Raw genomic sequence first — 14,574 nt, 5'->3', positions numbered from 1 at the left:
TAAAAAAATTCACTTTTTTTTGGTTATTTAATTTATTTTAGGGCTATTTATATATATATCTATATATTTTATATTTTTTTAGTATATAATATATATAAATATATATAAATAAATTAGTAATTTTTTTATTTTATTTAAATTACTATTTAGTAACTAGTAATTACTATTTAGTAAATTAGCCCTACCCTGCTCTGGGGCGCGAGGCCATTTTCATCTTCATCTCCATCTTCATATTCCTCTCCCTCTCTCTCTCTCTCTTCATGTGAATCTGCACGTCGGAGCCAGCTGGCCCGATGTGGCGTTATGCCGCACACACAGCCTTACCCCCTCCCTCCCTCCCCAGCGGCCATTATCCAGCAAATGACCCATCGATGCACCGCAAGTCGTCCCCTAATGCCGCTCGCGATATTGTTTTCATCTGCAGACAATAATGCACTTGCACGTTGGGCCATTAGTCACGTCGACATGTGCCCCCACAGCCTACAGTCCATATAATGCTGCTGCGTTAGCTCGCCCCAACTACACAGCTATCCATCCTGCTTGGTTGGTACTTGGACCGTCCTTGCGCGACTCATCATATGGCCTTTTGCTGCACCTCTGCTTACTACTGCTGCTGACCGGCCAAGATCGTGCAGTACATCTCCACCACACCTACGTGGCCGATGCACGCCCCTCAACCCCAATCCACGGCGGCAGAATTCCATCTCAACATTGCTGGTTCCGGCGACCTGGACGTGGTGCAGCTGCCCCTGTCTTCGCTTGCTGCCCTCTTTGATTTGATAACATTAATACGCTCTGATAATGGTGGAAGCCAACCCCATGATGGAATATCGAATTTTTGCCCACTCCACCTTAACCCGGGCCGCTATACACATTACATATAATAACAAACATCGCAACCCCGACACAGATTCTGCAACGTTTCGATGCGACGTTGATCTTGGCGCACATTTGCCTTGGTTTTACCAGCGATAGAGCCGAAATTGCGTCAATTTTGCCATGCGCTTAGTCTAGGCCGCACAGCACCTGGAACCCGCCAGTAACTCGATCTCTGAGGCTACATGTTCAGAGTCACCATCCAGGTTTGTTAGAGCAGGCCAACGCGCCTCGTGTTTTTGCCGTCATTATAGACTACCAATTTCGATATATGGGAGGAAGCAGCGATCAGGCCTTGTTACCTCATCGAGAACAGAACAGTAAATTCGACACTAAACTGACCATGTCAAAAACCTTCGAGGTCGCCTCATGAATCGAACGCCAGAATCGAACCTTCGTCCCCTGCTCCGATCCAACACGGACCAAAGACCAAACTGACTCAGCCTCATGCCAGACCCACCGCTGCCTCCTCGGATGTGCCGCACAGCGCTCAGTCCAAGTCCGCGCTTTTCCCACCCGCTTCCGAATCCCTGGCCCAGAAAAGACTGTCCCTCCCGGCATGCATGGGCTTTCTTGGATTTGGGTGATGAAGATCGCCATCACACTTCTGCATCTGGCATTTGCCTCGGCCAAACCTGCCAATTGAAGACTCTGGGTGCCTTTGCAAGGGTCCTACGAGCGAACATGATACGATTTTTAATTCTTTGTAAGACGCTTCTTGCTGTTATCCGGCATCTTGTTGCTGCTAACGGCACATCATGAACTTTCAATACCCACTAACGCTCCGATGCCAATGAAGATAAACCAGAGCTAGGCTTAGCCAACCTTTATCTACTAGACTATAGCAAGTCGCATTATTTTCTATATATTCTCTGTCAACTTGCTGCCTTTCCTATGCGTTTATTAATGTAGTGCACAACTCGGCTTCGGCCTCGGAACTTCCCGTTGCGTGATTATTTCAAGCCAAGACGTGGACGCTGATCTCTGTGAGAAAAATAGACATGGCGTCATCGTCATTATCACAACGGCCCGTCAATACACAAAACGGCCTTTGCTCGGCCAAGACGTTGGAAAGATAACGCGACATACATGTAGTCAAGCATTTTGATACCCAAACGAATGAACAGACTACTCCCCACCAAAGAAGCATCCACTCCCCCACAGAAGCTGACTTTCCAAACTCACACGATCCTCACTCCTTGATCAAACTTTTCAATCACACCACCAACTCCTTTCTTTCCCCAAACCTCCAACCTCCAACCTCCCACCTCCCCTGCCAACCTCGTTCCATTGCCACATCCAAGTTTTGCAGCCCAACAGCATGGTAACTATCGGCCCCATTGCCCCGATCGCGCCCAGGGGGTGTCGATCTCCTTTTCCAACGGTACTTAATCGGCCCTGAGGCCTTGTACGTTGTACATTGTACATGATGGCGTACATGGTTTGCGTACATCCCCAAACGATATGGGGTAGGTATTGCCGGACATCTCACGTGAAATTTGTGGGTCGTCTACGTGTACGTGTGCTGTAGAGCAAAGCTCGGGTAGCCTAGGCGAAATTGGTAGGGGGGTGGTTTATGTGAGAGGTTTTTGGGCCCGGGGGGACGGGGAAGTGGGTATTATTGTTTGATGTTAATTTGGCAAGGGAGGGGGGAGTGATCTTCCGGACCAAATTCTTCGGCATCGTGGGCGGCATCCAAGGCGGCTTCATGGTCGGCATCCATGTCGGTATTCACTTCGGCAATTCTTTGGGCACTGAAGTACAACCTTGTGTAATTGATAAGACCCACAGTTTCCCCATTCGACGCTGACGGCTGCAAAAGGTCTTGTGGCAATCATCCTGGCCATATCGAAACCGCCTAGGTGTCGAATTCGTCTTATCAATCACAGTCGCGCCTACACTATGTCCGACACAAGTATATCGAGATGGGTAATGAGTCGTCAGTACTGATCTGAAGGCCGCTCACTGCCAAAGTGCAAAGAGTTCGCCTTTGATAATAGATCATCAGCTTCCAGTCTTCGGACCATTTTATGCCCATGTCCTTAGATCACTCACTCAGCCTTGTTGCTACACTCCCCCGATACGCCCCTGCTTTAGCTACTCCATCGATACCCACTGAACATCTTTCCTCTACTATTTCTACCTTCTGTATAGCTATCTCAATGTAATTGACTGCACTATCGAGGGTGCCTGTCAAGTTTGCCATTTTATTAGGACGTTGGAGAAAATCCGATCCCGCTCTGGAATTCTAATCCGTACCATCAACCCAAGTACTGGTACTTTAAATGTCCCGAAGGCTAGCATTTGGAAGACGCATACGTGATGGTCATTCCTCATCATGGTATCGTCGTGACCTGAGGCGTTATTGTTAACGTCACACTACAGCAAGGCTTGCGAATCACACCACGCCACCCCCAGCACTAATGTTCATCAGTAGGTCTCTTTGGCTGGTATGCACGCGAACAGATGACTTCAGCGTAACTGATAGGTATGCTGTGTTTCTTCTCAGCCTTCCTCAGCCTTCACATAGCAAGATGTACTCTGGGATTAGGCACTTCTTAAACCCCTCTTTTTCCCCTCAGCCTTCATTGTCTCTTTCCCGTTTGCCCACCCGCCAGCGTTAAGCCAAGCTGAAAGCTGTAGCGACTCACCGCAAGACATCCCTCGTTTCGAAAGACTCTGTACTAGTTATAATCATAATGCGCATCCCCGTGTTTCAAAATCGACCATCCTCGGGCCATTCCAAACCGACATATCGCCGCGATTTCTTATGGGCAATCGGGCTGAATGTGCTGAATGATCTGTGGCTTCGCCTCAGGGGATATAAACTGGATAAAGAGCCAAAAAAGTCAATTTACAGGTCCTCTCGCTGGAAAGCATTGCAACGTTGCGCAGTGCATATACTTCCATGCCTTGTTTCACTCATCATGGCTACACTTCAGCTAAGGCACTACTACATGGGCAAGGAAATCACCGGCGCGCGTAATAGCACCTCTTTGTACATGGCAATGCTCCAAGTTGCAGCAAAGACCCAAGAGCTGCTCATGATCGCCAGCCTCGCAACAATTGTCGTGCATAGGTTACGTATCGACCTGCTAGATGGACCCGGCATACCGTTTGGACTTCTAGGAGCAACCTCGTTATTTAACCAGATAAGCTTTTTCTGGTCGTCGGCTTTCATCGGCTCCTCCCGGGCAGGTGGAGGTAAGTTGTGGATGCCGAAGGTGCTTGTACGAAATACGTTGACTCAATGTTCACTTCAACAGCCAACGCAGGAACACCAGATTACTAGGGCTCGTACTAGTCTCAGGACTGATCGCCGCCACCGCAGGACCAGCAGTTGCCATATTACTTATGTACGTGATTCCTCGTAGCGATATTGATGAACCCCGTACACTGACTTCTGACCTCGACTACAAGTCCGCGGGAGCATATCTGGGATGCGGGCGGAAGCATATTCTGGCTCAACGGAACCCACGATGATTATGGGCCTCATAGAGTGGGATTAGAACATTACATGCCAGAAATCGATCTTGGACCTAATCAAGCAAACTGCACAAGTCGGTACGCATATACGAATCCTCTTTGTCCAGCGGGTGGGTATCAGGCCCTAATACACAAAATATATTCTGGCCAGTTTTGGTCTAATATCTGCGATGCGAAGAACTCGCTATATACACCAGAAGATTTCCTAAGTTTGGGCACCACTACTCTGGTCGGAAACCCGGCCTTTAACTTCCAGATGAAGGATTATATACTGTTTTCGATTGGAATGGGACATGAGGCACTTCATTCGGCTGCAATTGCCATTCACGGACCGGCTGCGTGGGTTGGTGAGACGCTTGGGAATGATTGGTACAACGCATCGTTTAACGCAAAGTATGATCTCAGGACTCAAAGCATGCGTTACAAATATTTCGCAACTTCAAAATCCTTTGTCGACGCACCCGTACCAGCTGTTCGAGTGGTGTGTGGCATCCCGACACCACTCGATCGGCTTCAAACCACGGTGAGTTTTCCAGTGACCCTCGATCACGAACACGCCTCAGAGCTTTTCGAAAATGGGGGCCCTCTGCCTCGGGCGATGGAACGTATGAACATCCAGGATGATAGTATGCATCTTCGTTCTTATACCGAGTTTGTAAGAGTATTTAGAGTTAGGTTGGCGAACTCAACTTGGACAAACGCTACAATGGGTTTATTAGTTGGTAAGTTGCAACGTGGCGAAGAGTGGTGACGAACGACAACAACCTCAGCTGACATCGAAATTTACTGCGTACTAGAGTTTCCCTGGTCAAACAGTACCTCCCGAAACGTATCTGGGTGCGTCTTAGATCCACGTTGGGTTGAAGGCGGAATCGTGTACGAGAAGGGCATGACGCCACAACCCTCATTGCGACATAGCAGCGTAAATAAGACTTCGATATACGGGAGGCTTGACCTCTTCAAGCCCACTCCTACGTGGACTCGAATCGACATGACTGAAGCCCTTTTTGATGCTATCAATTTTCCCTTACCTAATACGTTGGCTGCGCCTATCTTCGGCCTCCCAACTATGATCCAGCCCACCAACGCAACATCCTTAGAGGCTCTAGTTATAGCGCATCTTAGCCGGGATGGCCTTCCTAAATGGCCTGCTGAGGTTATGTCGCATTCACTGGCGATGCTCTTTGCAGATGCACTCGCCAGAGTGGGCAGCTGGCGAACGCCTCCCCAAAGTCCACATCCTGACAGAAGAAGCGATTGGGCTGCCCAGCTCCTGAAAGGTGACCATGGCGGAAACGCATATACCGACCCACCAATAGACAGTCGCGGTACGGTCACATATTTCAAGATGAAACAAATCATCACTGGCTGTACGTTCTATCTCGGCTTTAATATGACCCGATCCTTTGCTGACATTTTATTTGCTAGATGCATACAAGGCCAGCGAAAAGACCGACTATCTTGCCCTAGCCGTAGTATTTGCGATCTATCCATTGCCCTTTTTCACACCATCCAGTTATTAGTGTCAAAAGAGAGCTCAGAATGTTGGGATACTTTACCGGAGTTGGTAGCATTGGCACAACAATCAGCTCCCTCAAAGATAGCCCTGAAGAACACATCAGTTGGTATATACAGCATTCGAACCTTCAGGCATAATGTCAGAGTACTGGTTTCTAGAGATGATGAGGAGCATGTGGAACTGAAGTTTGACAAGGATCACGAAGGCGATGTTTTGAAGAAGCCAGATGGTTTGCAGAAGTACGGCTGAACTTGAACGCAGTAGCTAATAGACACTTGGAGGAGAGCTTTTCGGTTTATGCTTAACTCAATACATACGCAGATTATAGTGTCCACACCTCTACTATTTTCTATTATCCTACCACTTCACGCTAACGTAGTCTTAGCTCTTGAACCCTCGAAGCTCCACCATGAAAATTGGGTAAACTTTTGCATAAATAGACTGCGCTTTTGTATGTGTTGTCGGAAGCATTCATCTTCCTACCACTATCATATCTTACTAGGAATGCTGATAGTCATATTCGCGTGGGAAGAGAAGGAGTGACATAAGTCCAAAATGAGATACTGACAATATATATTCACAGTCCAAGAGGAATTGCGAGTGCAACGACTTCACGGCGCATACCGTGATAGATAAACCAGACTGATACTTAAAAGTATAATTACTGTTACAGTAAGTGGGCAGAGTAACCAGCTAGCATGCTGGCGAGAAATCTTTTCTAATACACTTCTATTTAGATAGAATGTAGAACCAAAATTGCTCACTGGACCATTTTAGGAGATGCTTAGATTAAGAGATTGTCAATGTTTTGAGCGGCTTGTAACTTTTCTAATCGCAGGAGCCTGATACGCACGACAGGAAATCGGGAGCATCGGGTCAAATGACAGAAAAACCCCATCATCATATGGTCAGTGCGAGTCTACTACTTCCCACTATCCGAGACATACGGAGTACGTCATCAGATGAGTCGCAAAAAGCAGGTCTTTATAAGCATACATGTGTATCTTCACTATTTCGTCCCTTTCTTGGTTCGGCCTGCTGCAATACACAAGGGCAGCTTCAGCTTCTCAAACCTCGCTGGCTGCACGGTTGAAATTAATTAGTACATCGACCAGGGATCGTTTGTAAAGAGTAAAATTGATGGAATCATCCCGCTGGGGGAGCAATTGTGTTGAATAATTCTCTATATGGCAACGTTGGCGCAACTGAAAGCCGGCTTGACCGATCCAGAGTAATCGTCAATGATGGCCTCGACAGCAGCGTACAGTCCCGGACCAAGCAAGAACAAGCCGCAAAACATGACCAGGATGTGTATGACCGTTAGGATGCTTCTGCTGAGACCGCGGAAGAGCCTGCCCTTGAAGAGTTGCCAGTATGCGACGGCAAAATAGATGAAGCCAAAAAACGAGTCAAAAGCCGCACCGAGCAGCGAGAGGAAGTCACCCATGGAGGGAATGACTTCTGCGAAAATAAAACCAATGATCCAGATGACAGCCATGACAGCAACCCACACGCCCCACCCAACAACCGTGTTGCTGTGGCCATGCCTGCTGTTACCCATAATACGGTTGTACACAAACTTTGCGCTAACGTTGGCGTAGATGACGCCGATGACCAGCGTCGGCACGATGACAAAGGCAAACGATGCCTTCTTGTACACAACAGGACCCAGGCTACCAAAAGCCGGGGCACTGGCGTACTGTCCAAGATATCTGAAGCCAATCGCGGGCGGGATGATGAAGAGGATGGCAGAGATGCCTCCCAACACAGCGAGTGCCTTGGGGAAATCCTGGGGCCTCTCCATCTCGGAGATGAAGGTGGGGAACAGGATCTGCGGAACCCAGAGGAAGGTGATGTTGAGCACGGCGTTCATAGCAGCAACGAATGTGGTTCCCTTTGGTGGGAAGGCGTAGGTCTTGACAGGACCGAGCGTGGGGTAATCGCCATTGGGGCCGTAGAGCGGTGCGTCCTCGATACCGGCGAAGATGAGAAAGAGCAAAATAGCCATGCCCATGCATGCAGCCGAAAACATGGACATGAAGGAGATGTGGTTGAGGGTCCTCGGTAGCGACATGACAATGCCCATGAGAGTGACAATGACGGAGAAGACGACAGTGCACAGGGAGTGATCAGAGAGAGTGTTGATCACCTTAGCGCCGGTCAGGATGTGGAAACCGATAAGCATGATGTTATTCAGTAGCAACATGATGGCCGTAAACTCGTAGGCGATTTTGCTCTTGCCGAAAGCGTAGTAACCGAAGTCGCAAATGTCTTTGATCTGCGGATGCTTCATAATAAACTTGTGCATCGTCAGGGAGGTGATGTAGAAGAGCGTGCCAGCGACGAGCATTGTGATTATGCCAGGCACCCATCCGAGGACGCTGCAATCTGTAAGCTGGAATGGAATGGAACGGAATGGGGACAGAGAGTAGGCGTACGAAAGCGACCATGATTGAGCCATGATGGCAAGACACACTTGGTCTCCAGCAAGCAACCAAGCGGCTCTTTGCCATGACATGGTGCGAAGCTTGATGTCATGTTGATTATCTTCGGCAAGCAGAGCATTGATGACCTCGGTGTTGTTGTCACTGTCATGGTCTGAATCCAGGTCCGCAACGGCGCGGTCGTGCTTCTTCTCGTCATCGTAGAGGGTAGCCATTGCACTGGAACTGTAGACGGCAATGCGGAACTTGAGATGCAGAAAGTGTACAGGCGTACATGGGTAGTGCAGCAGCGGACATGGGGTACTTATGAATGAAGATCTGCCTGCATCTCCTGCCTGCTGCCCTGCCTGAGAATCTAATAAGCGATGCGCTGATAGCTGAGCAGAATGGCGTGCTCCCCAAACAAGCGGGTTCGCCGTGCATCTGGACCCTCGTTTCCAAGCCACGCTTATCCCGGCGCACGGGCCTTTGGAGAAGACTTCGCACGTGCGATTCGCTCGCTGCCACGCTTAGCCCCAAAGCTTACCGCGTCTTGTCCCGTTGAAGCTGTCTGGGCAGGGTACGCGTTCTGACGACCCATAGTTAATTCTCCGCTGTCGTGGCCGGGTGCTCAACACTGTTAGTCAGTCGAATCAGAATGAAGGCGAATAAGAAAAACCTGTCGTCCGGCCCAAGCCGCTCGTGTAAACCAAATTTCGTGTTAATTATTTGCGTTCTCCCTACAGGAAACTTTATTAATTATTACTAACTAAGTAAATTAATAATAACAGGCACTAACTAACTAATTATAATAATAATAATAACAGTAACAACAACAGCAGCTATAATGCAACACGACAGTCTTCCCTACCTCTCTAATAATAATAGCACTACTCTTACCTATCCTAAATAGCTAGCTTTAGTATAACTAAGTATAATACTATTACTATTTAAGCCCTGCTTGCCTCTTTTTAAAGGCAAGCATAAAACTTAGCTTTATTTTTATTTATTTTTTTTTTCTTATTTGCAAGCTTACTAAGAGCGTTTCCTTATAAAAAAGCTTTTATTATTACTACTATAGTAGCGTTACTAAAAGTAGCATGCTTAAGCACTAAGTAGGCAAACATATAGATAGAAATAGCTTCTATGCTATTTATATAGGCCTTTAGCTTGCTATAAGCAGCAATAACCTAAATATTAGTAATACTAAATTGCTTAAAATAGCGCCTTCTAAACTATAGCAGTAGTATGTAAAAATTATTAAGAGCAAAGTATAATTTAGCAGTTTATAAGGCGATAGATTTAATAGTGCTAGTACTAGTATTAGTAGTAGTCTAGAAGATTGCAAAGTGCAAGCAATAGGACAGCTTATTTAAAATAAGGACGCAGCAGTTATTAAAAGTAGATATTATTTTATAATTAACAATAAACAATAGACAGTAGTAGTAGTAGTAGTAGTAAATAAAAGTAATAGATAAAAGATATAAACAACGTTTTTTAGATAAAGTAGCTGCCTGCTTAAGAAGTTATAGCCTTTTAAAAAGTATTTTAAAAAGCTTAATAACAACAATAATAATAATAATTTATAGTTATATTCCTACTAAGCTTAGCTTAAGGCAGGGTTAGTAGTGCTTTTAATAAAGCTAGACTATTAGAAAACAAAAGCTAGTTTTTAAAGCGGCGTTAGCATGCTAAGCCTTTAGCTAGGCCGTTGTACTTGCTAAGCCTAAGCATTAACTACCTGCAATAAATAAGACTAGCGTTTCTATATATACTTATATTTTATTACGCTTTTTGTGTTTTTTCCCTTACTAGTAGAGGGGATTTACTGGTTTGGACTATTTGTGTCTATTTTGTAATACCCTATCTCGTTGTCTATATAAAACTCTATAAAAAAAAAAAAAAAAAGAAAAACCTGTCGCACCGAGCCCACGCTATCATGTAGAAAAGCCCCGGACCTCGTCATCCGCACCGAACATGTGGGGGACCCCGACGTGTTTAGCAGTGTGAGAAGCGAACAGAAACTTGGTTATCGCCAGGCACGAAGATAGATAAGACCTGTAGCCGTCTTGTGTAGCCTGCTCACCACAGATGGCACGATTGCGATATTATGCACTCTTCTTGCCTGTACTTTCAACCAGAAGTCTGAAGGTGACTGCCTCACGGTCTGCTCCCCACGCGTGCGAGAAGATTAGCAAATTACTTAGGATTCAAGGTGCGCGGGGGGCTGGTCTCACATGAGTATCTTGCTTATTTGGCGCCAACCGAGAGCATTTGGCTTAGTTCACAGACGTAAGATTGAGCATCTCACCACTAGAGGGAGGATTGCAGATTGGCTTCAACTATACGGTTGCGCCTGAGGTGCTGATTCTCAATACCTCGACGTAGTAACGACTGCCACCACAATTTCTGCGCAAAATATTCTCGAGAAGGTCAAAGGCAGTAGTAAAGGTCACCATACTCCCTACCACTCCATAGCCCACACACCTACCACGACAGCAAGTATCCTAGAAGAATACGTAGACTTGTGCAGTACCAAGGAGCTCGCGAAATGGAGCATAGTCGAAAACACAAGACACAAACGCCTGTCTTTTCGACCCTTGATAATGGTGAAATGTATCAGGGAAGGATTCTAAGAGAGGCAAGGGGTAGAATGAAGTGAGGAGAAGACGGGTTACACATATTTAAGCAGCGCCGTATACCCAGTGACATATAGCACGTTGGAGAATACAAGATGCTAATGACTTTCTTTTTCAATTCTCGAAAGATGGTAAAGTGTATTAAGGAAGGGGTTGAGAAAGGAAAAGAGGGAGAGAGAGAGAGAGGGAGAGAGAGGGAAGAGCCCACATGGACTTAAGCAGCACCATATACCTAGTTAAATGCAGCACGTTGGAGACTACAAGACACTACCAGGTTCCTTCTACTTTATCCAAAAGGTGAAGTGTATTAGGTTATGGTATGAGCAAGCGACAGTTAAAATGGAAAAACAGACTCCAAGAATAATGATGGCATTTGAGATGATAAAGAACGAATGCAGATCGCTAAAATCACAAGACGATAACGCCCTATCCAGACTCAACACCTATACACAAAACATATGTACCCAACATCTCGTGTACCACCAATATTTACAGCCTACTCTCCCAACTTCCCGCTGCACCCCGGCCCTCCCACCTCTCGGGCCACACCAGTCCCAACGCCTCCCAAATGTGTCCCACAAACTCAATCTTCAGCCCCTGTTTGACCTCATTCGGCAAATCCCTCGCATCCTTCCTGTTGCCCTCTGGAAGAAGAACCCGCTCGACCCCCGCCCTCAGCGCTCCAATCAACTTCTCCTTGATGCCGCCGACCGGCAGGACCCTACCGCGAAGGGAGACTTCGCCCGTCATGGCCAAGGTGGGCGGAACAGGCTTGCCGCTGAAGAGAGAGATGAGTGCCACGGTGTGAGCGAGGCCGGCCGAAGGGCCATCCTTGGGGATAGCGCCAGATGGGCAGTGGACGTGGATGGAGCGGCTTTTCATGATATCTTCGTCCTCGGAGGCGGATAGGCCTAGTTCAAAGGCGTGGGCTTTGACCCAGGTCAATGCTACTTCTACACTCTCCTTCAATACGTCGCCGAGCTTGCCGGTCAATTGCACGCGCCCTGTGCCGGGCATGTCTGCAATCTCAATGAAAAGAATGGAGCCTTGGCCGCCTGTTGAGTACGCGACGAGACCGGTGATGACGCCGGGACGAGACTGCTGCTCTGTGAGTTCTTCAGCAAATTTTTCGATACCCAGGGTTGCGTCGAGGTCTTCTAGTGTGACGGTGGGACTGTATGCAGCGAGTGTGTTGGTGTCCTTTGCCGTGGCGTATTCAACGGCTTTGGAGCGACATACAGATCCAATTTCGCGCTCTAGGTTGCGGACGCCGGATTCGCGGGTATAAGATGTAATAATCTTGTCGAGGACGTCCGTAGGGATGCTGAGATTCTCTTGATTCAAGCCATTGGTGGTGATTTGCTTTGGTATCAGATGCTTAGAGGCAATGTGGCGCTTTTCGAGGGTGGTGTAACCGGAGAGTTGGATGGTTTCCATGCGGTCGAGAAGCGGCGGCGGTATTGTGTCGAGCGAGTTCGCCGTTGCAATAAAGAGCACCTTCGATAAATCGATAGGAATATTGACATAGTGGTCTGTGAAGGTGTGGTTCTGCTCAGGGTCAAGGACTTCGAGCATCGCCGCGCTTGGGTCGCCATTGTGGTTCGACATGCCCAGTTTATCAATCTCATCAAGCAAGAAGACTGGGTTCGCAACGCCAACCTTCTTCAACCCGCTGACAACAAGACCGGGCATAGCCGCGACATAGGTCCTACGATGCCCACGGATCTCAGCCTCATCACGGACACCACCGAGCGAGATGCGGTGGAACTTGCGACCCAGCGCTATGGCAACCGATTTGGCGAGCGATGTCTTTCCGGTTCCTGGAGGTCCGACGAGGAGTAGGATGGGCGACTTGTCGACCATACGCTTCTTCTCTAGCAATCGTAACTCTGCCTCTGAAGGCTCCCTTGTGACCTTCACTTCATTTTCGTCCTCTTTTGCCTCCACTTCTTCACCTTCAGGCGTCTCGGTCAGAGCGCGGATCTGATCATCGATACTCTGATTCGCCTGTTCCTTCAGCTTCAGCACCGCCAGGTATTCCAATAACCTCTTTTTGATCTTGTCCAGGCCATAGTGGTCGTCATCGAGCTGCTTCTTCGCCTTAACCAGTGTTCCCGCGTCCAACTGATCAACGGTCGTCTTCGTCCACGGTATCTCAGCGAGGTTTTCAAGGTAATTTCTGCAAACCTGGTATTCAGCCTGTGCTGGATTCATCTTTTGTAGTCTCTGGAGCTCCCGTTGAGCCACCTTGTCGGCATCGGGTGATAACTGGGCATCGTGTAGTCTTTTCTTGAGCTCCTCAAGCTCATTTGCTTCTTCTTCTCCAGCTTGCTGTTGACCACCTCCTGGGAAGCCGCCTGGAAAACCGCTAGGTAGGCCATTGCCCGCCTTTCCTCTTCGCACCAGCGCTTCTTGTTGCAACCGTCGCAATTGGTCGATGTCGAAGCTGCCACTGGGCAATTGTGTGGTGGTAACTGTTATCCGTGTGCTGCCCTGGATGTTGCTGATTTGGCGTTGAAGTATTTCTATGACCCTGTCAACTCGCTCTCTAGGGTCAACAGACGCCAGGACGCGCAGCTTCTCTTCATGCGTGCAATCGACCACATTCGCCATGAAGTCTGCCAGTGATCCCGCTTCCGACAGGTCTTTCCTTGTGATGTATAGTTCGAGTCTCCGTGCGACAATGGGCGAGAGTGTAACTGTCGGTGTGCGTGGGAGTATCGCAGAGAGACGTACGAGAGCAAGCAGTTCGCGCGACAGCTGCTTGAGTAGATTGAACTGCTCCAGAAGCTCTGGGTCTACAATGTTGACTACAGTCGTTAGCCTTGAACCTCTCAATCGGATATAGGGGGACCTACCGAGCTCATCCACAGCCGCCAGCTCGCCCTCAAAGTATGGCCGCTCCTGCACAACATCCACCACTCTCACCCTCTCCAGCCCCTCAACAACGAGACTCAAGTCGCCCTGTCTCCGGCCTTGAACTCCGCTAACCTTGGCCACACATGCATACCCATAAATGTCCTTCCTGGTCGCTTGGATAGGGTCGCTCTCATACACAGTCTTGTCCCCGTGGGACGCATCTTCAATCAGCAACTGGCCATCTGGCCCAAGACTATTCGAGTTCAGCGGCACGCAGGCCACCATAATCGCCGCATCTGGCTTCGCTGTCGGACTGATGCTGTATATCTTCGCTAGGATGGCGGCGACATCGGCTCGGTTCGTAATGGGGATCTTGAGCGTGGTGCCGGGAAGGACGGCAAGGGGTGGCGCGAGAGGGATGAGTGGGAGCACTTTTGTGCTGGTCTTGGAGGAGCCTTTGCCCATCATGAGGTGCGTTGGATGTAGGGATCAAGAAGACAGAAAGGTGTGGGAGTGGAAGGGGAACAGGTCGCGTGGTAGCGGAGCCGCACGTCACGGATGCTATGGTGGCAGTGGATGCGGACTCCCGAGTGTCCTAATACGAGAGGCGCAGCTATTCCAACGTCCGTTGATGACTTTGACCGTCCAGAGAATCAACTGTAGCGAAGGTAAAGACAGCAATCTGTAAAATGGGCAATGTCTGGTCACATGTAATAGCTGAGGGGGTTGCGCTTCCAGAAGATGCTGGCAAGTCGAGGTGGGCACCTCTCAC

General features: G+C 48.3%; 4 protein-coding genes across 4 annotated transcripts; 2 read left to right on the top strand and 2 right to left on the bottom strand.

Moving 5' to 3' along the window:
• Positions 1-3,516: 3,516 nt before the first annotated feature.
• On the top strand, positions 3,517-4,448 carry K460DRAFT_322379 (uncharacterized protein). Its single transcript, XM_040930514.1, has 3 exons — positions 3,517-4,080; positions 4,143-4,232; positions 4,297-4,448. The coding sequence occupies exons 1-2, from the start codon at positions 3,576-3,578 to the stop codon at positions 4,166-4,168; spliced, it is 531 nt and encodes a 176-aa protein (XP_040783849.1). The 5' UTR covers positions 3,517-3,575; the 3' UTR covers positions 4,169-4,232; positions 4,297-4,448.
• On the top strand, positions 3,916-5,985 carry K460DRAFT_201953 (uncharacterized protein). The gene is made up of 4 exons (XM_040927191.1): positions 3,916-4,232; positions 4,297-5,084; positions 5,160-5,732; positions 5,791-5,985. The coding sequence occupies exons 2-4, from the start codon at positions 4,394-4,396 to the stop codon at positions 5,883-5,885; spliced, it is 1,359 nt and encodes a 452-aa protein (XP_040783848.1). The 5' UTR covers positions 3,916-4,232; positions 4,297-4,393; the 3' UTR covers positions 5,886-5,985.
• A 1,079-nt stretch (positions 5,986-7,064) lies between these two features.
• Positions 7,065-8,540, bottom strand: K460DRAFT_294993 (uncharacterized protein; the record flags this gene model as incomplete). Its single annotated transcript, XM_040929526.1, has 2 exons — positions 7,065-8,262; positions 8,320-8,540. The coding sequence occupies 2 exons, from the start codon at positions 8,538-8,540 to the stop codon at positions 7,065-7,067; spliced, it is 1,419 nt and encodes a 472-aa protein (XP_040783847.1).
• Positions 8,541-11,291: 2,751 nt separating this feature from the next.
• Positions 11,292-14,549, bottom strand: K460DRAFT_389724 (ATP-dependent protease La). The gene is made up of 2 exons (XM_040935748.1): positions 13,802-14,549; positions 11,292-13,753 (listed from the first exon to the last, which is right to left on the bottom strand). Exons 1-2 carry the CDS (start codon positions 14,268-14,270, stop codon positions 11,433-11,435), a joined length of 2,790 nt encoding a protein of 929 aa, XP_040783846.1. The 5' UTR covers positions 14,271-14,549; the 3' UTR covers positions 11,292-11,432.
• Positions 14,550-14,574: the final 25 nt, after the last annotated feature.

Source organism: Cucurbitaria berberidis (genome assembly GCF_010015615.1).
Source record: "Cucurbitaria berberidis CBS 394.84 unplaced genomic scaffold K460scaffold_6, whole genome shotgun sequence".
Classification (NCBI taxonomy): Eukaryota; Fungi; Ascomycota; class Dothideomycetes; order Pleosporales; family Cucurbitariaceae; genus Cucurbitaria; species Cucurbitaria berberidis.
Note: the sequence above shows the minus strand (reverse complement) of the source record. Positions and strands in the feature narration are given on the sequence as shown.

What these genes read in the sequence shown, in the direction of transcription:
- K460DRAFT_322379 (XM_040930514.1), top strand. Translation starts at nt 3,576, where the DNA reads ATGCGCATCCCCGTGTTTCAAAATCGACCATCCTCGGGCCATTCCAAA. An exon ending in CTCCTCCCGGGCAGGTGGAG is followed by an intron (nt 4,081 to 4,142) that starts GTAAGTTGTGGA and finishes TCACTTCAACAG; the next exon opens with CCAACGCAGGAACACCAGAT.
- K460DRAFT_389724 (XM_040935748.1), bottom strand. Translation starts at nt 14,270, where the DNA reads ATGATGGGCAAAGGCTCCTCCAAGACCAGCACAAAAGTGCTCCCACTC. An exon ending in GGCGGCTGTGGATGAGCTCG is followed by an intron (nt 13,754 to 13,801) that starts GTAGGTCCCCCT and finishes TAACGACTGTAG; the next exon opens with TCAACATTGTAGACCCAGAG.
- K460DRAFT_201953 (XM_040927191.1), top strand. Translation starts at nt 4,394, where the DNA reads ATGCCAGAAATCGATCTTGGACCTAATCAAGCAAACTGCACAAGTCGG. An exon ending in TACAATGGGTTTATTAGTTG is followed by an intron (nt 5,085 to 5,159) that starts GTAAGTTGCAAC and finishes ACTGCGTACTAG; the next exon opens with AGTTTCCCTGGTCAAACAGT. An exon ending in GAAACAAATCATCACTGGCT is followed by an intron (nt 5,733 to 5,790) that starts GTACGTTCTATC and finishes TTTATTTGCTAG; the next exon opens with ATGCATACAAGGCCAGCGAA.